At 36.0% G+C, this 23,401-nt stretch overlaps 2 protein-coding genes across 2 annotated transcripts; both read right to left on the reverse strand.

Moving 5' to 3' along the window:
• Positions 1–1,897: 1,897 nt before the first annotated feature.
• LOC136830642 (G patch domain-containing protein 3-like) lies at positions 1,898–7,251 on the reverse strand. Its single transcript, XM_067090227.1, has 8 exons — positions 6,222–7,251; positions 5,249–5,453; positions 4,784–4,985; positions 4,282–4,383; positions 3,947–4,079; positions 3,374–3,535; positions 2,923–3,097; positions 1,898–2,252 (listed from the first exon to the last, which is right to left on the reverse strand). The coding sequence occupies exons 1-8, from the start codon at positions 7,081–7,083 to the stop codon at positions 2,027–2,029; spliced, it is 2,067 nt and encodes a 688-aa protein (XP_066946328.1). The 5' UTR covers positions 7,084–7,251; the 3' UTR covers positions 1,898–2,026.
• Positions 7,252–11,668: 4,417 nt separating this feature from the next.
• Fen1 (flap endonuclease 1) lies at positions 11,669–23,401 on the reverse strand. The gene is made up of 8 exons (XM_067090246.1): positions 23,221–23,401; positions 21,327–21,429; positions 20,940–21,106; positions 19,616–19,776; positions 19,037–19,189; positions 17,237–17,455; positions 15,741–15,929; positions 11,669–13,271 (listed from the first exon to the last, which is right to left on the reverse strand). Exons 1-8 carry the CDS (start codon positions 23,381–23,383, stop codon positions 13,200–13,202), a joined length of 1,227 nt encoding a protein of 408 aa, XP_066946347.1. The 5' UTR covers positions 23,384–23,401; the 3' UTR covers positions 11,669–13,199.

The following is a 23,401-nucleotide window of genomic DNA, read 5'->3' on the forward strand; positions in this document are numbered from 1 at the left end:
ATAAAAAAAATAAACAGAAAACTTTTAATGTTGTACAGAACTACATAACCAGTAAAAACGTATTTTAGTTACCGATAGATTTGGAAGTCGTTTTCTATATCTTTGGTCCTAAAGAAAATTGATAATATTTAGCAATTAATATTATAAAACATTTCATTGGTCACAAACGATAGCAGAGCAGTAAAGAGCATATTTGTTGCACTCAATGGAGAAAAAAAGATGAAATGTGTTTATAAACTTTATATTTATTACACTTATTGATTTTGCACTGAAATTCATGACGTTTGTCGAGAGTATAAGTCAGTAGGACTTTAGCAAAGTAAGACCTGCTGGTGACTTTTTGACTTATTTTTATGATTTTCGGTCGTATTCTCTGCATGACTTATGGAAATATTACTAAAAAAAGACACATTGTATGTACAGAGGTATTTTTTTAAACATGCAGGTTTTTTTTACCATCATTTAAGCATAACAATGTTTTTAACCCACAAACTTACAGAATCATATTTTCCGCACTCTTAATTGTAAATCGTTTCACAGCCTGTACATAACACCTCTGTTAGTAAAGCTTCTTGCTTATACCATCGTGCCTGTCTTTAAGCTTATATCCAAACACGTGCTGTTGTTTGCAGTGCAACATCTGCTGTGATCTCTGGTGGCATTCTAAATGATGTGTGTGCTCACATTTTCTTCCATGCTTTTGTGATTATTCGTCCCTCCATATTTATTCTTTGTTCACCTCCTGAATAAAGAACTCAGTCTCAGATTAGCCAACCTCCTTATCAATTAGCTCTGATCATGTGATCTATCTGAATGGTGAGTCTGTTCATTAGTTTAATGTCTCCAAGTCAGTTTTTCCTAATTCTCAGTCTTCTTTCCCACCCAATTCTTCAATCAGTTTTGATTGAAATTGATTGAAACATCACTTTTATCAAAGTTTTGTTTTTCAGTTACTTCTAACTTTTCATGGAGAGATAGCAATTCAAATTGCCATATTTTACTTTAAAACAATTCGGTATGTTATTTAGACGTAAATTCTGTTTATCTCGGCTATTGGAGCTGTTTATTGGACTTGTTCGTCACTATGAAAATATTGCTCACATATTTAGACTGCTTTCTCCTTTGTGACACTCTACAGTAGAACTGAATTGAGGGCAGTCCTTTTGATAAGTACTGTAATCCAAATTTCATCTCACCTCTTGATCCTTTTGCTTTTCACTACAAGAAGGTTCCTTTATCACTTGTACGTTTACAATTTCAGTCAGAGTTCTGTTGAAATCAAGAATCTATTGTGATAAGGAAAACCAGTCACACATGAGCATTTGTTTTGACATCCAGTTTTTCATGTTGATTTCGTTTTACTTTCCCTGATCATATCAGTCGCGTTTCACTTTCCCTGATCATATTAGTCGCGTTTTACTTTCCCTGATCATATTAGTCGCGTTTCACTTTCCCTGATCATATTAGTTGCATTTTACTTTCCCTGATATTAGTTGCATTTTACCTTCCCTGATCATATTAGTCGCGTTTTACTTTCCCTGATCATATTAGTCGCGTTTTACTTTCCCTGATCATATTAGTCGTGTTTTACTTTCCCTGATCATATTAGTCAAGAGCAGATAGTCAGAAAAGCAGTGGATATGAAAACAGCAGGACAAAGACCTGTGAGGAGACCCAAGAAATTATGGGGAAAAGGTGGGATGGGTTAGATGAAGACTGATACCTAAATAAAGTTAGCCAGAGACAGCATAGGACCAGGGAGAGAACTCATTCCATATTTAATCTCATATAAAGGGAAAAGCATAAAAATGCTTATGATGATGATCATGTTATGTCAACAAAAAAGAAATATAGATGCTGAATAATTAAGATAAGTGAAGGATAATAAATAGCACTATTTTATGAAAAAAATAAATTTACAAATTCGCATCTATAGAATCACAACATGACTTTGTACAAAATACAGTAATAAAAAATCTATTGAAGTATACTGTACACAGAATATTTACAGATATGCATCTTATGACTAAGGTGAATCTGATGCCTTTGAGAATTTGATATCTTGGTGTCGATGCGTTAACCTTGTGGGCTCACTTGTCCTCAGATGAGAAACAGGAGGATCAACATCCTTTGGAGAGTCAAATACTGTTGAAATGCGAATAGCAGGTTCCTGATCCTGCCCTGAGGAAAAATTTCTTCTAGACGAAGAGGTAGATGGCACCCCCCAGCCCTGGAGCTTCTCTCCGTGGTAACTAGAAGAGAAAAATTATGCGTTTATAAGAGTTCAGTAATGCATATCGATTGCTGAGAGACGGTCAGCAGGAAGACATTGTTCCCCATCTCTAGCTGAATGATAATTTAAATTTCACTTGTAATTCTTCAATCATGTCTTACTGCTTTATTGTTGGATAAAGGACACATGTAAATCTGATTTGTATTTATATATATGTATGAAAGCAAATTAATGATGATTATCATCAAACCAAACATCATTTGAATTGCCACGTGCACATATAGTTCAAGCAACTAAAACTGTTTTACAGTGCCCACTATGGTGAAGTTTTCACTGTAAACATGTTTTCAGTTCTCCTCTTGTTTTGGAAATACCTGAAGTCTTAACATTCTCTACCTACTACAGTGCAAAGCTAAAGAAATTTACACAAAATTGTAAAGAAGTAATGAGATTTAAAAAAAAAATTAAGAATGTTTTTATATAAGTGAATCTGTACCAAATGTGAAGAAAAAAAAACATGTTTACGTAAATATCAGCCTTTTCATATAAGATTTGCTGGATACCTAAATTGATTCTGGTGTAAGTGAGCCCCTGGGTTATACAACAGTACACTGACAATTTCAGTTAGTGAAAATAATTGCACTAATACAGTGGATTCTTGCATCAGTTAAAAAAAAACTATAACTTACCCAAATCCTTTTTTATCACAAGGATGCTGGCCATCATTATCAAGAGCATATGGTAAGCCCTCTCCCTTCCTTCCTAGTCCAAGTCCGTCAGTCCAGCCCTGAGATTCCAGCAACCGTCGGCCAAAACCTTTTGTGTGTGCTTCAAATCTGCCTATTTCAGGGGGAGCACTGGGCCCTGGAATGAAATGTATCATAATTTGAGCACTTAGGTCTTCTCTAAAGCTCTAATACTAATTTCTTTTTGCAAAAGTTTGAAACGAGCTTCCGCCAAACCAATGACTTGCCTAAAAAGCATAATCGCAACAGAAAGTAAAAGTTTAGTACATAATATGGAACTACAGTATTCTGTTTTCACTGAACAACTGTATACTGTACATGTAAAAGGCTATTTCAAATCCCAACACATCAGCCATTGCAAATATGATAAAGTTTTAGCACATTCTATCTTTACCTTTAATTTTTCTCTTTCCTTCGTTGTCTTGCTTACTGCTTTGGTGACCTCTGTCAAGTTGTTTCTTTGGTCTTCGAAAAGCTGACTTTGCGAGAGCTCCAGACCGTAATTCATTACTCTCCAACATTGCAACACTATTCTGGGCGTCAAAATCTCCCGCTCCTGCGAAATTTAATATAATATTTAATGAAACAATACAGGTCATGAGTGTTAATCACTGAAACATGTTACTGCTGTTTCAATATTTAATAGACCTATAAATTTACAGGTCATCAGTGTTAATTACTGAAACATGTTACTGCTGTTTCAATATTTAATAGACCTATAAATTTTCTTGGTTAAAAAACCAAGCAACAAACATATACGAGTACAGTGGCTTGTGCCCTACTGATTACCTGTTATATTGACTTAATCAGAAATGATATACAGTACAGTATTTTTGGGAATGAACACAGGCCTGATGATTAGATGGTCATTCCTTAACCCCTGGGGTCAAGTGAATCCGTACATTAGTCGTAATGTACAGAATATTAAAGTAAGTTTCCTTGAAAATAATTATATGTCCTTCCTTACCTTTATCATAGTATATAGACATGTCAACATCCCATTCATCTGTTGTCTGCTCGTCAAAGTCCCCTTCCTGCTCTCTCCAGTACTGGGCATCTGTGTAAAAGACCAAGCCGGGGCCTCCTTTCTCCCATACCAGCTGTAACATTCAAAATGAAAGTTCATGTACCACTGGCATTTTGTTGATTCATTGTAAAGCCTGGATTGCATCATTAAAACAAGTCTAATGTTAAAGTTTGTTTTGACTATTGCAGTTCTTACAACTAAGTTTTGTACAAGTTCACTTAGCTTCTATGCCACTGATGATAATCATGGTCAAAGCTAAGATACAATGCACTAACCTCGATTTCCTTTTCATACAAACGTTCCTTGGTACGGTCCTGGCTTGTAACATCCTCGTGAAATGACTGGTATCTTTCCCACTCTTCCACCTCGGCTCCATCCTGAAGTTTTAAAGGAATTATAATAATAGTAATAATAAAATATTTAACCTCAGAACTTTCTGAGCAAGACTGAAAATTAGGAAATTTGTTTTTATTTGATACTGATCATAGAAAAGTATTCCTGTATTCACAAGATTTACAGCTCGTTACTATTATAAATACTCATTGTGCCAATTAAGGCAAAGAGAAATTATTAAGCTGAAATTGAAGTTATTAAGCTGATTGGTAAAGACAACTCCCTCCAAAGTGCATGCACCATTTCCCACTAGATACTGCTCATTCCCAATAGGAGGAGGGGGCTGCTTACAGTATGCCCAGCAAGGCATAATGTAAGTGGTACTACATTTGTCTTTCTTCACTAGCAAAGTATTACATTTGCATTAGAACAGAAAATCATTACCTCAGACTCCTTTTCTAATTCAAGTTTTGGTCTAGATGGTTTTAGCTTTTTCGTGGATTTTTCAGTATGCCGTGAGACATCAACAGAGGCTGGAATAAGATCCCCTGCTGCTGTAAACACCACATACTTCTCTTGGCCTTCCACATTTCCAGAGCAGACTTCAGTTCCATAATCAAAGGGTACTTGGCCAAACTTTTTACCACTGAAATGTCAGATAATGCAAAGATGTTAATGAAAATATGAACCTCTCAAAAAGGAAGATAAATGGAATAGTGCCTATGTAAATAAAAAATTATGAACACAAGGCTTCAATCTGTATATGATATAAACATAAGCTTTTAATAGTTTTAAAACCACAAATAACTTCACTATATTCTGATTAACATATTTGTATTTATATTATCTAATTATATCAAACAGCTATCAAAACAAAGAAACAAAAAGAGTCACAGATGAGTACTGTACCGTTTGTGAGTAAACTTCAGACCAAGTTTTCCGATGATATTCCCTGGCAACTGACAGGCTCTTATAAGGTCCTTGAAATGAAGTGTAGGTGTCCCAGTATTCCCTTGCGGCATTATGGATGGAGGCTGGAATTCAATCAGATTCTGGACATCCTGTATCTTTGATCGCTGCGTTGCAGATTCACCTCTCGTTAAGTACTCTTTACCTGAAATTAATCAAAATTACCTTGCTGATTATCCATGACAATCAGGCTACAAGATACTATAAAAAAAAATAATGTGAGTTCATATGAACTATTACTTTTACTCAATGACAAATTAAGGCCATTTAAGTGCTGAACTACTACTATCTCTTTCCTGAACTGTTTGTGGACCACAGATCCATACTAACTTGAGGGCAGAGGAGGATACCCATTGTAAAAAAAAATATTTAAAAAGTAAATTCAGTGTTAAACCCAAACCACTGCCTGAAATACCTTACACATCACTTTAACAAGTGTGAACATAAATTATCCAGTAAATATGGTATGGTCTAGTAATGTTTGGTAGCAGTCAAGATCTTGAAAAACACGTGTATAGCCTAGATAACTGTTTTGTTTATATTTGAGTTTAGATAGTAAGCTTATTCACATATGAGTGAGATATGGTATTAGTGTTTTGGAGACAGGAAAATATGACAAATTTTGATTTTGGACTCATAGAAGTAGGACGTTAGAACGCCAATATATACTGTACTGACCAACAATACTGTTTATTTTAAAATATCCTATATGATATAGCTGCATGGGCTGTATAAAAAAAAGAATATCCTAATTTCCCGTAAGTGTAACTTTGTTGTTGAAACAGTCTGCCTTCCTGTTGAAATAACCTACATCCTGTGCAGGTATACTTACTTGTTTCTGAAATAGTACTACATTAGATTGGGGCAGTATTCTGGAACCAAAAGCAGAGGCCTAGCCCAGAAAAATACATACCTGTATCATCACCTTTTTCTTCAAGGAAATCCAGATTCAGGTCAAAAATCAAACACTGCCGCAGACAGATTTCACCTTCTCGATTCACCCAGTACTTCTTGTGATAAAGTGCCTTAAAGGTGCTTGCAAAATCTTCCTTCACATCACAAACACAACAGTTCCCTTCCACAGAGTCCATGTTAATGTCTGAATCACTTTCCCAAAAGTTTATCATCTTTACGCTAAGCTCGTTGACAGATTTGTCACAGTCAGACAGGCCTAAGTTATCCTTTTCCCGTGGTTGTAAAATTACAGTTTCTTTCGAGTTCATAGATTCACATAATTCTCTAATCCTGTCAGATGAATCGAGCCCATAATTACTATTATTTTTCTTCATTGCTTTCTGTTTCTTTTCTGCGATCAGCGAAGTCAGGCCCGATATACCTGAAGAAAGCCAGTGGTTTGAAGGTGATTTTTGTAATGGAGGAGACTTGATTCTTTCGTCATTATCAGGCCGTAGGCCTATTTCACCGCCATCAGGGTTGCTTGTATTTTCGTTTGAATAATCTGGATTAAGGCTATTTGAGCCTAACTTATCATAGTGGATACTTTCATGAGGGTCAGGACACTCATCGCTTGGGTCTTGGCCAGGCCTGCAGGTTATCCTACTGGGTGACGATGAATTTTTATCATTTGTAGACCTATTTGCCGTTATTTCATTCAAATCAGACTGCTTTTCAGACAGCAAGGTCATTAAATTTCTGTGCGGACGATGGCGGAAATGAAAGCAGTTGAATGCACCTTTCTCTATCATCTCCGAAAAGAAATTGCGTAACTCTGGCGTATGAAACTTTTCGGGGATATTAGTCACAAGGAAATACATTTTGGAAGGTTAAATACACCTTTTTCCTCTTTTTCGACGTAAAAAAATTAATTTTTCTCACAGGTTAGACCAGTTAATCGCCACAATACACAAGAACTAGCCATTGACTTCTACGCAATACAAGGTAGAAGAAGAATTGTAAACATTGACCCACTAACTTTAAAAGAAACACTAGATAGCGTACTTGAAGTTGTTTCTTAGTCGTCCATTTTGACTCTCTCTCTCTCTCTCTCTCTCTCTCTCTCTCTCTCTCTCTCTTAAAAGGTAACTCTTGAGCAGGGACAGAAAATTTCACACACACACACACACACACACACACACACACACACACACACACACACACAATTTAATCTTTCTCTCTCTCTCTCTCTCTCTCTCTCAAAAGGTAACTTTTGAGCAGGGATAGAAAATTTTTCTCATTAAGGCAACTGCGAGAAACTAAATTCTTTCCTAATTTAATATTTTAGCAGTGAACATAAATCCTGTTTTTTTTTTCACATTTGATGCTTGGTGGATTCTGGTGAAAAATAACCTGCTGCATGTGAATTCTTTTGCTTGCTTTGGGCTTCATTCAGTCTTTGGTATGAAAACCTAATATGCTGGATACAGGATATTCAGGACAATTTTGAAAGCTTCTTAAGTACTTATAATCACTGAAAATTGCTTATTTTGTGGTGGCGTGTTTATTAATCTTAATTGCTGACCACATTACTGTTTGGTCTATTGTGACAGGCTGGCGAAAGCCTCAGAATTTGGATCAAAGTCTGCTTAATGCAGCCATATGTCTCCATTTGAAGGGCACCTGAATGCTCGGGGATAAGAACTGAAGATACCTGACTGGATATAGCTGTGAAAGGTTTTCATTTGTTTCAGTTGAAAATTTAGTATGTTTATTAAGTCAGTTTTGAGATGTTAATTTACTAGGCACAAAGTAATGTGCTAGTGTTGATTACACTCAGTACAGAGGGGTTGAGAGTTATTACTTACAAGAAAGACTATATTCTTTTATTACATTCAAAATGTATTTAGCAATATCAAGAACTGTGAGTTTTCGTTATGGGCTAACGATTGCCATTATTGTGCAATGTATGAAAACTACAATTCATTACCAAGAAGAGATCAACTTCACATGGTTCACTTTACCTTGTACTTTTTTGGCCAGCAAAAATTAGGTTTGGGAAACATATCTGGGTAACCTATAGTCAGCCAGAGATTGTTTAATTAGGCTTATGACTAGCCTACTTAGCTGAAGTAGACATTGCTGTAGTAACTTGTATTATTTTTTTTCTATACAGTATTTTTTCTAATTTGTTATAAAGGTAAAATTTGTATTGCAAACTGGTCATGTCTGAAGAGACCTAGGAGGTAGTCCAAGAGGGCCCACAATAGGTAATTTGTTATTTAGCTAAAATCTAGAAACCCAAGACTCACCTTTTGAATTAAAATGAGCTTACTCAGAAAAATGTGGGAACCCATAACCACTTGTGTAGTCAATGAATTTCATGATTTATTTTTAAGATACAATTAATCCAACCCCCAATTTTTTTTTTTTTTTTTTTTTTTTTTTTTCCATAGAAGTTACCCATTATGTTTTCACCTGGAAGTTTTGGTTTCGTTTAAGGTAAACCCAAGACTCATCTTTTGAATTAAAATGAGCTTACTCAGAGTGTGGGATTCCATAGTGTACATGAATTTCATGATTTATATAGGAGTTACCACCTTGCATATTTTTTTTCTGTAATTAATTTATACTTTCAGATTCCAAGTCATCACAAGCCATCCCTCTGAAGTAGATTGCTGTAGTGAGGATGTATGTGGTGTGAGGTCCAGAATTTTGTAGCAGATTAATCTGCTTGTCTCCTGGATTCAGTTATATCGAAGGGGTGACAGATGACAACGACACTGTTGTGGTGAAGAGTACCTTCAGGGCATTCTAGATTAGGATGCAAGAGGGCATTATGAAAACAGGCTGGAACAGCAAGGATAAAGATGAAAAATTGTTAGATTGCCAATAAGTAAGAGTATCTCACGTATACGCAACAAAATCTCATGATATTTTTCTGCACTACTCCATAGCGAGAGTACTTCGAGATGCAGGCAATCATGGAAGGTAACTAACGTATATTTTCACAACTGAAAAAAAGAATTTATATTTTTTATTAATAAATACTTGGGTAAACAAATTTCTGGTCTCCACTAACTTCGATGTACAGTATAATTTGTGGGTATACTGTATAATATTGATGTTTTCCATTTTTAAAGATTCAGTAATATTATTTAGCTGCAGATTGAGATTAAACCCTCATTCTTTTACGGAAAACAAAATTTAGAGTAAATGATAGTCCAATAATTATTTATTGGTTTTTTCTTTGACAGAAAATCCCAGTCACACCAGTTTATATTGTTCAAGAATGAGAGACCTAGACTGCACATGTTCATTCCTGCATATGATGTATGTCTGTGCTATTCACTATGAGTGATTAGCATAATCTGAACAGCTCTTCCCAGGAATGCTTCAGTATAAAGTTTTGTTGTATTTTAGTTGACATCCAGGTTGTGAGTTACGTGGCAGATTTTGTCTTCTCTTCCCAGTAGAGTTACTGTGAATATTGATGATACTTTACAACTGTTAAAATCAATTTTCTAACTTCTATTCTCTGGACACTAAATTTTGCATTTTCCTTTCAGCTTGTAGAGAATGTGTGGCATCTTCCAATGCTTCTGTTATTGGATCACTTGAATTGACTAATCTTCATCCCCTAAACCAGCTAGCAGGTAAATGAGCTGTTACACCCAAAGGCAGGGAACAGTTCTGATTCATATCAGCAGTAGCCTAATTGTAATTATTCTTGATTTTGTGACTGTGACTGCAATCCTTCTACGAAGAATAGCTGTGATTCCAGATGTCGTGGTAACTGAAAAAGTGCTTCCAAATCACTAGGTGACTTTTTATTGCTGGTCTCTATCTCGTATCTGCAAGGTGAAGAAACAGCTGAAGATCAGCAAACCTCGGGATGAGCCTTCCTTCATTTAAATGCCGGAGTGGGTCTGTGGTATTTTAAACGTGTAGTGCTATTTTCAACCCCAAATTAAAAACTTGGGTAGCAGAGTTGAAGTAGGATGATGATGGGTCTTCAAACAGGGGCATGATCTGCCCTTGGTCAAGTTAATTTCCACAAGACATCTACCTCAGGATGCAAGGTTGTGGCATGAGGCATATAGGTGTGACTGGCCCGTAGGATTTCCTCAGGTTCTCTTTGCTAGACCAGTGGCTTAGGAAGTTTATCAAGATTGAATTCTGTATATCTCAGGCTCCTAACCCTTCCTTCGCAATGCAATTAAGTTTCGAGGGTGCACCAACCTCCTTTCCACTTGGTCTTATTTCCTGAAGATGCAGACGTCTACATGCATTTTTATTGGGACTCATGCTGACCTTTGTGAGCCTCTTCACAGAGCCAGCTCTCAAGCCACTTTCTTCTAGCTCGGAGAGAAGCTGATCTTCACATTAACTGGGCACAATTTTCAGTATCAGCTTACCCATCTAGATCGTCTGCTTACATTCCCATGTTTCTGTACTGCCTGAAGCTTTACACTAAGCAGTGCCCAAGGTTCACCATCCCACAATACCAGCAGTCACACTCCGTCCAAGTTAGACATCCATATTTGCTTTTCACTCCACGGAAGTCCTTCAGGGCATCAAGAAATTTTACATCTTTTCATTCCAGCCGAGGTGTTGGCAGCTGATTCTAGACCACACTTCTGTTTTATGTGTGACCCAGTTCAGGATAGAGACAATGAGTCTGTAATTTGTCAGTCAGTAAGAGTGATTTCCTGACCTCACTGATGTGAAGGACTACCAATTTTTTGTCCTCTGCTTGATCTGTCATTGGTGTCACAAGGTATTGCAAGGACTTAGGCTCCAGTGGCAGCTTAAGCCCACAAGGTTGGAATTTGTTGTTGCAGTTACCTCAACAATTGGTTAATTGTGGTTATGTTGATAGAAGGTCGCCAAAATATCTCTTCCTCTTCAGCCTATGCTGATCTTCTGGAGGGCAAAGGAACAAGGGTAAAATGAACCTTACCTCACTACATAGCAACTTATTTTGGAAATGCTGATACACACGTCTATCTAGTCTTGAAACGAGCTGGAGCCACACAGCTACCTCAGTGTGCCATCTAGCCTCAACCTGACAATATCTGAGCAGTTTTGACAAACCAGACAATTTTCTGATCCTGGTGACAGACCAAGCATGCTGGATCTTTGGTGATGGTAACAAGAGGAACACCAGCGACACGCAGTTCTATGGGTAGAGCTGATGCCTCCAACACATTGGAAGTCCTTGGGGCCTCATTTCCTGTACCTTCAGGCAAAGGGCACTTGGTCTTTGCATAAGCTTCATCAACTTTTTAAAGCTGAACGGCTCTGAGCATTTCATGACATCCTTTAAGGGATGGATAGTTGGCGTCAAGGTCTCTCAATCTTGAATCTCAAGTCAACTGGGATTAACTTATCTGAAGAAATAAGACAATATTTAATTAGGTTGTAAAAAAATACTGTTGTAAACATGTAATAAATAAAACATTGTTTTGAGTAATAAAAACTTTAATTAGCTGCTTGTTTTTCATTGCCTTTCATTAAGTTACAAGTTCAAGATAAGAATGAACAGAAAGCATTCATCTGTTTAACACATTGTAATAGAAATTATTGGTTGGATTCAATGTAGCTTGTGACAATTTTAACTACTAAGACTATCTTAACTAACACTCACTCAGAAAGTCATTCTGTTACTATAGTCAAATTTTACAAGCTTAATTTCTCAAGCTACATTTTAAAAAACCTCCTAATAGCATGAAACTAATCCTAAAAGATTTTTAATTGTGGCTGAATCTATACTAAAACATTTTAATTGCCTGTAAAAAAAAGATCTGGAAAATATGGATGATGAGAAAACGATGTAAATGAATAAAACCAAAAAATTATGTTACTGGATATAAAAAGTATCCAAATTGATATAAAAATATGATAACCATCTTAACTGCCTTAAAAATAACAGAAAACCAAATGATTTTTGGAAATATGAAAAGGAATGTAAATTATTCGACTAAATCCAAATAATCAAGTTAATGCCTACTAGTCATCTGTTACTGTACAAAAAGTTAATGCCTATCAGTTACCTGTTACTATACAAAGAAGAAGAGAGTTCTGGGTTATAGATATAAGCTAAATTATACCACAACACAAACAAAACGTACTTCAAAAATATCTAAATTGTTCTATTAGAATTTTCAAGTAACAACTAACATATAAAGGCAGGTGATACATAAAACCCCACTCAAATATCAATAAAAAATGACTTCCAGTGCCATCCAGTTTAAAGGATTATGGATAAATTACTTGAGTAATAACAAACACTTTATTATGCAAAATACCATCACCAGAACACAATGTTAACAGATGAGATTCTTTTATCAAACCTTGAGAAAATAATAACGATCAGACTAAACAGTACACGACAACTAGTTTAAAGTTTCAATTCTGATGTACATATTTTTATACTGATAGCATAGCACTGTGACTTATCTATCTGATACAATGTAAAACTGTTGTTCAATCAATACTGTAAAAACATGTCCTACCTACCATGAGATTTTACAAAAGCATTTTAAAATTTACCTGAATTACTGCAGATTCATCTCCCTAATACTGTCCAGGTGATTTTTTTTCACGCAATACACACCATAGGAGAAATGGCACTAATTCCAGTCTTTATCATAATGTGTTCTGATTGTAAAAAGAATACCTAAGTACTGAGAAAATATATTAAGTCACTTTAATTATAATTATATTTGGATTTTTATTCAATTGTTTCAAATATACTATTTGCTTTCTCTGAAACAAAGTCTGAGTGTAACATGTGCAATGTCAAAATACCTCACCTCTCATTGTAACCAAACCCAGATGAAAAAATATTAATAAACACGACAGATTATACACATCACGATGATAAGTGATGACCATGGCAATAAGCAAAATTAATTATTCAATACTAAGAACTTCCAGCGAAGTTCAAGTTCTTCTGACGTTTTGCTGAACAAGCTTGAAGTATTCTTTCACCTTACTTTCCTCTCTTAAAGCCACCACCACCTCCTCGCTTAGCTTTCTTACCAGCTGCAGGTTTTTCCGTCGACTGAAAAAGAGAGAAAACTTGATTAACTGGGAAAAGTACTTTAAATTACTAGAGTATTTTGTGAGTGGCAACAGGTTTTTCCTTTGACTGAAAGAGAAAACTTTATTTATTGGGAAAAGAGCTTTGAATTATATGATTATTTTGCGAGAGGCAGAAATTTAATTAGGCAAGAATAATATTTAAAAAGCTTAAAATAAGAATATACTAAAAACTGGCAAGCAACTTGAAAGATCTGACCCAAAAACTGAGTGAACTTGATGAAAGTAAAAGTGAAACGGATCAAAATGGAAGACGGTTAAAAAATGATAAAAAATACAAGTTACAAGACTCCAAGGCAAAACTAAAACCTGATCAGTCTCATATCATATCCTTAATAACTACATCATTCAATGGATGTTAAGACTTAAAACCTGAATATATCTGGGAGAATCTGATTGTCTCCATGAAGGACATTATCCAATCCCAATATGCTTACAACATATAAATCACATAATTCCTTCAAGTGGGGATTATATACTGACATCTTCCTCAAACCACCAAGAAAATAACCTCAATTTACATAAATAATATAGAATTTAGGTCAAAGGCCAAGCGCTGCGACCTATGAGGTCATTCAGCGCTCAAAAAGGGAAACTGACAGTAAGAAGGTTTTAAAGGTGTAACAGGAGGAAAACTCTCGCAGTTGCACTAGGAAACAATTTTTTGAGAGGGTGGAAAGTCAGATGGAAAAAGAGAGACTAAGAATAGAGGTAAAGTGAAAGAAAAGAGAGGCTGCAGCTAGGAGCCAAAGGGACACAGCAAAGACCCTTAAGTAATAACTAATGTGAGGTACACTGATGGGCAATTTACATACATAAGTAACCTACAACATATATCAGCTATAAGGCCATATCTTGAAAACAATAATGCTTTCATTTTCAATTATAACATAAATCAACACAAAATCTAATGGGTCATTTACAACAGCCATTATTAACAAGAAAATTTAACTTACTGCCTACAATCCTAGTTGGGATTACAATTCTATACAGCAGATAATGCTGGCCTACATATTGTCCCCAGTTTCACGAACTGGCATAAGCCATTTTTTTCTCATTCTGAGAACACAGGCTTCAGAGATTTTTATATTATTCAGTTTCTACTTAGCACATCTTTTGTGGAAATTTCAGGGAGACTCTGACAATACAGACAACTGAAACTTTGATTATGTTATAGTGTCAAAAACTGAGACACTTTAACAAGGAAAACTAAAAATACTTTAAAAAAATTGGGATATGCCAGTTCGTCAAAACAGGGATGATACGATGTATGTGCTTTGCTGTCTAAATAACAGTAAAACAAACTCATTTTCGTAAAACACAACATTTTCATCATGTGACCTAATTACGTGTTCTTCCTGTGCTGCAGACAGGTTTGACAACTATATATGTACTGTTCTGCATAGCAGTGATCACATTCTAATAAAACAATATTTTAAAGCTTTCACTCTACTGATTTTTGTATTTTTATGGCTTGAAATTTGTTGCTGAACAATGTAAAACAGCATAACCAATGTCGATTTTTATTTTTTCCTTACTTTTATTGAAAGCTGTAGTAAATTCGAAAGCAAAACTATTTAACTGAAAGCATCACTGTAAATAATCCATAGTGGATAAAAATAACTAAATGGTCACAACTGCTATAGAAACATACATACAGTACTGGAATCAAATTAAAAAAGTGGAAGGAGGGATAATAATATTTTGGAGGCAATATGCTCTCAGGTCAAACATTTGAACACATCTACACTGGAAAACTCATTTAGCTAATATAAAAGGTAAATGCAAACACTAAATATAATTAAACAACTACAATCTTGGGAGCAGACATACCAAAATTACTGCTGCTAATTAAGCAACCATATGATCAGTTCTGGACTACATTAGTCAAATATATGGATTATCATTTAACTTGACATTAAAAAAAACTGCATCTACTCATAATGAGGGACTAAGAACCTTCACTTATGCTTTTAAAGCATCACATTCATCATTAAAAGTTGAAAGCAGTGAAGTCCCACTGTCCCTCCACCATGAACTAGTAACTGCGCAAAATAAAGGGACATTTTCATGAATGACCATCCTCTGCCCTTCTCAATTCAAGTTCATTGTCTTAATGAATCAATATTCAGGAGGATCATATTTCCTCCAGACTAGAACTGCCTCCTTGGACCACCTGTTAGGTCTGGCGCAAATGTTCACACCACGGAGCTTTTACTGATGGCTACAAATCTCTAACAAGCATAGGATTTGCTGCCATTTCACCTCATAAAACAAATCAATACTCTTTACCAAATGATGTCGATCAAGATTAAAAGACCAAAACAAGTGTACCTGTATTGGTCTTTAATCATCAAGATTTAATTACCATTGCTCAACAACACTGTAAATTATTTTACACTAAAAATAAAATACTGATATCTCTTCCTACCTTTCGCTTATTATCGTTACTAACAGGAGAAGGAAGAATCTTAAAGAATGAATCCAGACGGCCCTGAGTGGAAGTATTACGAGCTTTCGTCAGTTTCTTGGCTCCATTTCTTACTCTTTCCTCTGAAAATCCTTTTTCTTCACACATATATTTTACAAGACCTTCCTCATCTGGTTCCGTCCACTTCAACTGTAACAGAAAATAATTACATAATCTCAAATATATTTACATATACAAAGACCACCCTACTGACCAACGAGTTACATTCCGGAGAGCTGTTTGTATGTTGAATTATTTGCAAGTTGGTTACTGTACTCTTCATGCCTATTTAAGTACGGGATGTTATTGTATAGTCAATACAGTACTGTATGTTTTTCCAGCCTAAAACACAATGCACTGTACATACAGTACTGTATGTACAGAATAGGCGTGCACAACAAAATCTGAACTTATGAGCGGCAAAGGGGAGCTACCTGAACACAATTTTAACTTGCGATCCCATTTGTTTGTATCTCTGAATGTTTGTAAGTTGAATATTCATAAGCAGGGTGGCGTCTGTACATTACAAAATCTCACAGGAAACTAAAACCTTATGGCTAGTTTGGTTTACCTCTAGCGATACAGATTATGCAAAATTCCAGTTAAGAACAGAAGAGGCTGTAACAAAGCAACAATTTTCATTATACTCATAGGTATATCTTTTCAATGATATGCCACCCTCTGAAAGTTTAAAACCACTGATTTTTTCTCAAGAGATAATTAAATTCTATTATACTGAAAAACTTTAAACTGTCCTCCTGGCTGTTCCAGACATGATGATTCCAATTATCAGAGGCTGTAAGCTTCTTTTTAAAGAAATAATTAGTAAATGGACAGTAAAAGCAGGATGACGGACTAACATGTGCAATGGAATGAATGAATAAATCATGAAAATTAGGCTATGAAGCCAACTACCAAGGCACTTTCCACCATACAGCAATTTCAACAGTAAAAAAAAAAAAAAAAAAAAAGGAGGGATTTGGAGTGGTTAGACAAAAAGATAAGAAATTCAGACAATAAATGAGATGAAGTACAAGGATCTTATGGCAAAACTGGGAGAAAACCCCCCGGGGATGGATGTACGGAATTTCGGGACAGCCCAACCACTGGAACCCTAATACCATTCAGCACTTAATATAACAAAATCGGGAAGTAACAGTCAGAAAAGTTGAAGAGCAAGATGAAAGATGTGATAATGGCTAATAAACTTGGCTAAAAACTTGTGCAGCTAGGGCCAATAGGATAGTGCAAACACCATTCAGTGCTGCCTGCAGGTGCAAAGATGACACGAACCACACTAACCATCTGCAGGGCATGAGTGACAAAATTTGTCAATGTAATTAACCTTCCATTATAGTGATCCTTTTATAGCTAACAGTATAACTTTGATACAATAATGGCCAAACAGCGCAAGCAGTAAACCGACTCTTACAGAAGGGTAAAGAAAACACACACACCTCAATCTCTTTAGGGTCCTTGACTTCAGGCTCTACAAAAAGTCTCCGAGCTTCTTCAAATGGCCACTCTTGTGGAGGGGGATACTTCTTTTTGTCAAGCGTTTGGAGAATTTTATCAATACTTTTATGATTACGGACGAGCTCGATTGCCCTCTTTGGGCCAATACCCTTTATGCTGTCGCAATAATCGCATCCTAATAATATGCACATGTCGATGAACTGAAAAGAAAAGATGACTGTTAATATACTACTCCACAAAACAGCCAAATATTTTTCAAGATTCTGATTACTTCTTATGACAAAAATCCTTTAAATTAATGCTTTAATTTCTTAGCATTCTAGAGTATTTTAATGTGACCTCTGGGTCACATTCTTAGGCTCTGAAGGATTAATTTTTAACTGGTGTAAGTTACAATTACTAAGTTCAAGAAGCTGGCTGCTGGTGAGGAAGTACCAAGAGGAACTAATATACAGTTAAACCAGAAAGCAATGTGGTTTGCAGCTACAGGATAAAGAACCTCTAGTACAGTACATAATCGTGTACCAGGAAAGACACTGCAGGTGGTCACCTCTATAGGAAACACATTTACTACAATTATCAGGGAATACTACTGCCACCAACAGACACACAATAGTAACATAACTTTATTTTATAGAAAATGTAACATAACTAACAAAACCTAGACGAGACACTGTGATGGTCATATCAAAAGGGATTCTAGTGTAAACTGTGCAGACACACGCAGCAGAGTGGATAATTTAGCCGAGAGAAAAATGAGAAATATGACGGAAATACAAGCAGCAAGATTGATGTAACATTTCTTCATGGATAATATGATATCACAGTCTGTAAATCACATACATAAGAGAGTAAGAGAGCAAAGAAAAAAAAAAAAAATCAAGAATGTATGTACTATCTCGTCCCACATCTAAGGCCGAATGCATCAAGATTTTAGTTACTCCATCTTACATATGTGATGTAATATAACCCTTAAATGTAATATCAATCTTCAATCTTATTCTTTCCTTTGTAATTCTTACTGTCCTCTCTCCCAATTTTGTCTACATTGTACTTTCAGTTATTTATTCTTAGAGATGAAAACATGAAAGAGCAAGCCTACAATAGCATCACATCTAATAAACAAATTAAACAGCAGATGGCAGTTACATAACTGCAAAAGTAAAGCAATCAGATGCTTTGTGTCTGCAAGCAAACCTTGGCTTAGGACATAAGTTGGGAATTAAAAGCCTTTTACATATGTTCAACCATTCCCACCAAAGGCACCACATTTATTTTAACAATTTTTCACATAAATATATATATAGCTATAGTACAAGCATGGATTGTGACTGTTTAAAAACAGGCGACCACCTGGGACAAGTGATTACACTTGCTTTCATTATCAATAAGAATTTATGCAACAAAAAAAGTCATCATTATGCTAGGTCACAGTAACATATTAACAGGGTATTTTAAAAATGAATTATACCACCATCAATTAACAGGACCCAAAAGTAAGCTGGAAAGGAAATGGATTAAAAAGTCCCACCTATGAATACTGATGAACAAGCAAACAGCCTGGAGATGACATGTTACAGTGTACCTTTTACAAAATTAGTTTCTTTTTACACATGAATGCAGACTCTACAAGGGCAGAATCACAAAACACTGCACAATTAAGGATATAAAATCTGTAAGGTTTAAATGTAAACTCTGGTTAAAAGGTCATAACATGAAAAGGGTTCACTAGAAAAATGTCCAGCATCGGTATAAAAATTGCCAAACAGAATTTTCCTCACCTCCTCCTGTGAGAGTTCCAAATCTTTTAGAACTCTTTCTAGGTGGAATTCCTTAATGGGCATCTTACGTGCCTCGCTGAAAGTCATGTGTCGGAGCAAAATAGGAGTGCCAAAGGTTAAAGCGTCCATATCCTCAGTGGCAACACCATACACCTGTAAAATTAAAATGATGTGAGAACTCATAACATTCAAGTTAAAAGTATAAAATATTCATAGTATCAAAACCCATACCACTGACAATTACTCTGTCTGGTTTGAATAAACCGAATAAACATTAAAAGTTAAAATTATCATTCAAAAGATGAACCCTATTCATATGGAGCAAGCCCACAAGGGCCACTGACTTGAAATTCAAGCTTCCAAAGAATATGGTTTTCATCAGAAAGAAGTACGAAGATGGTGTTCATGAGGAAGAAGTACAAGGAGGTAAAAGGGAAATACAGAAATAATGAAATTAACATCAAAAGGTACATGAAAAACTGAAGCTGAGTTGAATGCAAAAGTTGTGACACTTCCAAAAGAAAACTTAACATTTAAGAGAAAAACTAACCTATTATAAAACACGTATATGAAACTTACCTTGCCAGCTTTCGCTAAAGCAGCACACTGTGCTTCAGCCTCGCACGGAGCTTCGACATAAGGAATGCCCATGAGCTTCAGTAAAGTTTTGGCTTCTTCTGAATGCTGCTTTGTGACCTTGACCAGACGACGGCTGAATTTGTCAATGTCTTCAACATTACCTATAAATATAATCATTCTAAATTACTAACTCGGAGAAACCCACCATTTTGAATACGAATAACTACAAAACAAGAGTACAAACAGTTTTCATGAGATTGCTACTGCAAAATCACTTTGTGACTAATATGTCAAAAGCTTTAACGTTGCATCTCACGGGAGGTATATAATAAACTTCAAAAATCAACTTTCACTTATTATAATTTAGCTTAACCAGGTCAATCTGACAAATTTCTACTCCTGAAGTCCTTGCCAACAGGATTTCTTATTAAATTAGAGACAGAAATAACTGCTGGAAAAAGATGGAGCTGGGGAGCAAAGCCATAGAGAAAAGTGAATGAATTAAGTCCACAACATGACACAAAAGTGACATGACAAAATTCCTTTTGAGTTAATTACACCACAGTGTGCCATATAATGGACAGAGTAACCCTTAAGAAGAACACTAACACAAAAACTTAAAGGGCCTTTACTGCAAACATCTGGAAGAGCAAACTGACATATGTGACCTTTAATTTTGATATAATGTACAACTTCAAAGTCTTCAAAATACATAAAAATATGAGAATGAACACAAAATGAAAAGGGGCCCCAAGAATGGATATTTGATAAACTTTCTGTAACTTCAGATTGCTAAATGGAAACCTCTGCTGATTAGGGCATCTCTGACTGAGTAAAAATGAATGAGGTTATGCTGAAGGTACCTAATGTTACCAGTACAATGCAACTCCAAATATATGATCACTACCTATCTGCTTTTTTGGAAACAATAAAATCCTTATCTAACAAAGTACAGTATAAAACCCTGTATGATGGTGACTGAAAATAAATAAGGAAGGCAACCACCCATGACTATATATCTAACCAAGAAACAAAGCTACATCAAGAACAATTTATGTAAAAACTCACCCTATAAATAGCAGGATTGGAAGGCTCTTAGAAAAGATTCAAATAACCACATAACACGAAATGCTATATTCATCTTAGCTCATTTTCCCATTAAAACTAAGATTCAAAAAGGAGATACTGTAATACTTTTTGCAAAACACAATAACGATAGTTATGTACAAAATTCGTTTGAATGGGAAGAAATGAATCAACCACTTGCTTTTTAGCTACAATACTGTATATATAAATACTATATTGTCTTAATATTAAAACTTACCAGCCTCCTCAGCTTTTTCAAGAGCCTTCTGTGCTTCTTCTCTTCTTTCAGCTCTCTTGGCTAACTCTCCACCCTTCATCGTTGGAGGTTTGCCATCAAATACGTAAACGGGCTTGATGCCATTCTCCACCATACGAATAGTTCTATAGAAAAACCCCATGAGATGGCTGAAAAGAGAGAAATCATTTGATAAGTGTTCAGAACCCTCATTAAACTTTCCCATTTCAGGTTTTTTGCAATATAAAAAAAACAGCTATGGTTATCAATGCTGACATAAATTTCTTAGAATCTTGCTTTATAAGTAAATGATTTCGTTTTGTTAGCATGATGTTTGCTCATTTTGAATAATGAACACTGAAACCAGAATTGTCATTTATTTTTACATACCTCGTTGTTTCTCCATCAGCTGTCATAAGCATGTTGCCTTCTTGTCTAACAGCCACTAAGAATTGGTAGAGACTCATCGATGCATCAACGGCTACCTTGCGGCCTGAAAAACCAATGAATATCTAAATATTAAGTCTTTTAGGAGGGCTATTTACACCAAGGCATCAAAGGTGGCCTCTGTAAAAAGCTTAATTTCACAGCGTAAATATCAACCTGAAAATTATCAATAAACATACCAAATTACTGTAATTAATTTGTATTTTTCCTAGACATACAAACCAGAGCCTTTTATGTCAGAGTATTCCTCAGAGCTGGAAACAGCTGTTCAAGCTTGGCAACATGGTGGTTATGATTAAATGCTCTCCAAATTACCTGACATAAGCAAGCACATTTTCCTTCAGTTTCAAGAACTGTGTGGTGGCTGAATATGTCAAACATTTAAAGTAGGAGTCAATACAGACAGAGGGGTCGTGGTCATTTCAGCGGGAATGCAACCTAACCTTACCATCGTGCCCCTACCTGGTTACTGGGGGGGGGGGGTTCAGCACCCCTACCCAAAACCTCCCAAAATATACAATCAAAGCCTTTTAAGTTTGTGTACTTCTAAGAGCAAGCTGGAAAGGACACTGAAACCTGCTAAAATATGAGTTAATTGGAGGTAGGCTAGAAAGGTGAGTGGAGGGCAACCTCATCTGCCATAGCCTAAGCTAACATTTTGTCCATTGGCATCAGGGACTACAGGAAAATTGAGGTGCATGACCATTTTACAGTAGGGGTCATAGCTATGCTTCTCTGTACAAGGTCAATAGGATTTATTTTTAGCTCAAACCAGGGATCAAATGCAGAGTAAGGGGTCAGGCATTTCAGAGGGAATATATACTAACCTCCTTCACCTAACCTAACCTGGCCAGGGGCCTAGACCTCCCGAATAATCTGTGAACCCTTACTCTGCATTCTACCTCAAACAAGTTCAGGTTTAAAAGCCTGTAGCCTTTACCATCATTTTAAAAAGTAATGGTCCATTGTAGGGCTGAGGTAGTATGCAAACGAGGAGTCGTGCCTTACGGGGGTGGGGGTGGGGGGGTTAATATGTCCTAGGTGAGATTACGTAAAGTAGTATTCCCTCTGAAATGCCTGATGCAGTTAAGTGGTTGCCTAGGCCTAGGTTCCCTTGGTGGGCTGAGAACGACATTTGAAATTACTGCCAGAGCTAAAATAACGAATTGTTTCCAATAAAATAAATTAAAAATGAAACGCCACAAGTAATTAGACTTAAATGAACGGACAATTGTATAACATGGCCTAAGCAAAGCTTTCTTCGGCAGGCTAAACATGACAAATTAGTTAACTGCCAAAGCTTTAATAATTCATTATTTACCAATAATTAACACGAAAACAAATGACACAAGTATTACACCTAATATGAATAAACAATCGTCTATCATAAGCCTAAGACTACGGTACCATGACTGACATCGCTCCAAAAACACATGGCGGGTTTCCACTTATTTTATAATTCCCGTAATAATTCCTTAGTTGAAGTAATTACCTGGTTACCAATAATTAACACAGAGAAAGAAATGTTACAATTAATAATTTAATATAAACTGACAATTGTCTAACATTGGCCTTGGATTACGATACCACGACCGACATACCCCAAAAAACATGGCCGATTTTCACATATTTAAAACAATTACCGAAACAATTCTTGCGCTAAAATAATGCATAATGAATTAATTACCAACAATTAACAAAAATAAACGAATATCAAAAGTCAACTGACTTAATAAGAACAAATAAGCATCTAACACGAGCTCACAAGCCCGCGGTAACCACGGCAGCCATCACTCCTCAAAACCACGGCCGATTTTCACTCGTATTTCATAATTACCGAAATAATTCTTGATCTCATTCTCCTTGACGGCGGACGGAGCGACGTCCGCAATCAGCTTGGACAATCCCAATATTCCCATGTTGCACTTTTGCGATGAAATGAGACAGTTTCTCGAGATGGCGGACAAGCGCGCGACCGACGTAAACAAACCGCCGAGCATTCCATGCCCGCCAAAGTC

The sequence above is a fragment of the Macrobrachium rosenbergii genome, chromosome 47 (assembly GCF_040412425.1).
Source record: "Macrobrachium rosenbergii isolate ZJJX-2024 chromosome 47, ASM4041242v1, whole genome shotgun sequence".
Lineage (NCBI taxonomy): Eukaryota > Metazoa > Arthropoda > Malacostraca > Decapoda > Palaemonidae > Macrobrachium > Macrobrachium rosenbergii.

Excerpts from the sequence above, each read along its gene's own strand:
- LOC136830642 (XM_067090227.1), bottom strand. The coding sequence starts at position 7,083 with ATGTATTTCCTTGTGACTAATATCCCCGAAAAGTTTCATACGCCAGAG. Across the intron at positions 5,454-6,221 it reads AGAAAAAGGTGATGATACAG|GTAAAGAGTACTTAACGAGA; the intron begins GTATGTATTTTT and ends GATTAATTTCAG. Across the intron at positions 2,253-2,922 it reads TGTGATAAAAAAGGATTTGG|TTACCACGGAGAGAAGCTCC; the intron begins GTAAGTTATAGT and ends TTTCTCTTCTAG.
- Fen1 (XM_067090246.1), bottom strand. The coding sequence starts at position 23,383 with ATGCTCGGCGGTTTGTTTACGTCGGTCGCGCGCTTGTCCGCCATCTCG. Across the intron at positions 19,777-20,939 it reads TGAAAAAGCTGAGGAGGCTG|GTAATGTTGAAGACATTGAC; the intron begins GTAAGTTTTAAT and ends TTATATTTATAG. Across the intron at positions 19,190-19,615 it reads CTTTAGCGAAAGCTGGCAAG|GTGTATGGTGTTGCCACTGA; the intron begins GTAAGTTTCATA and ends TTAATTTTACAG.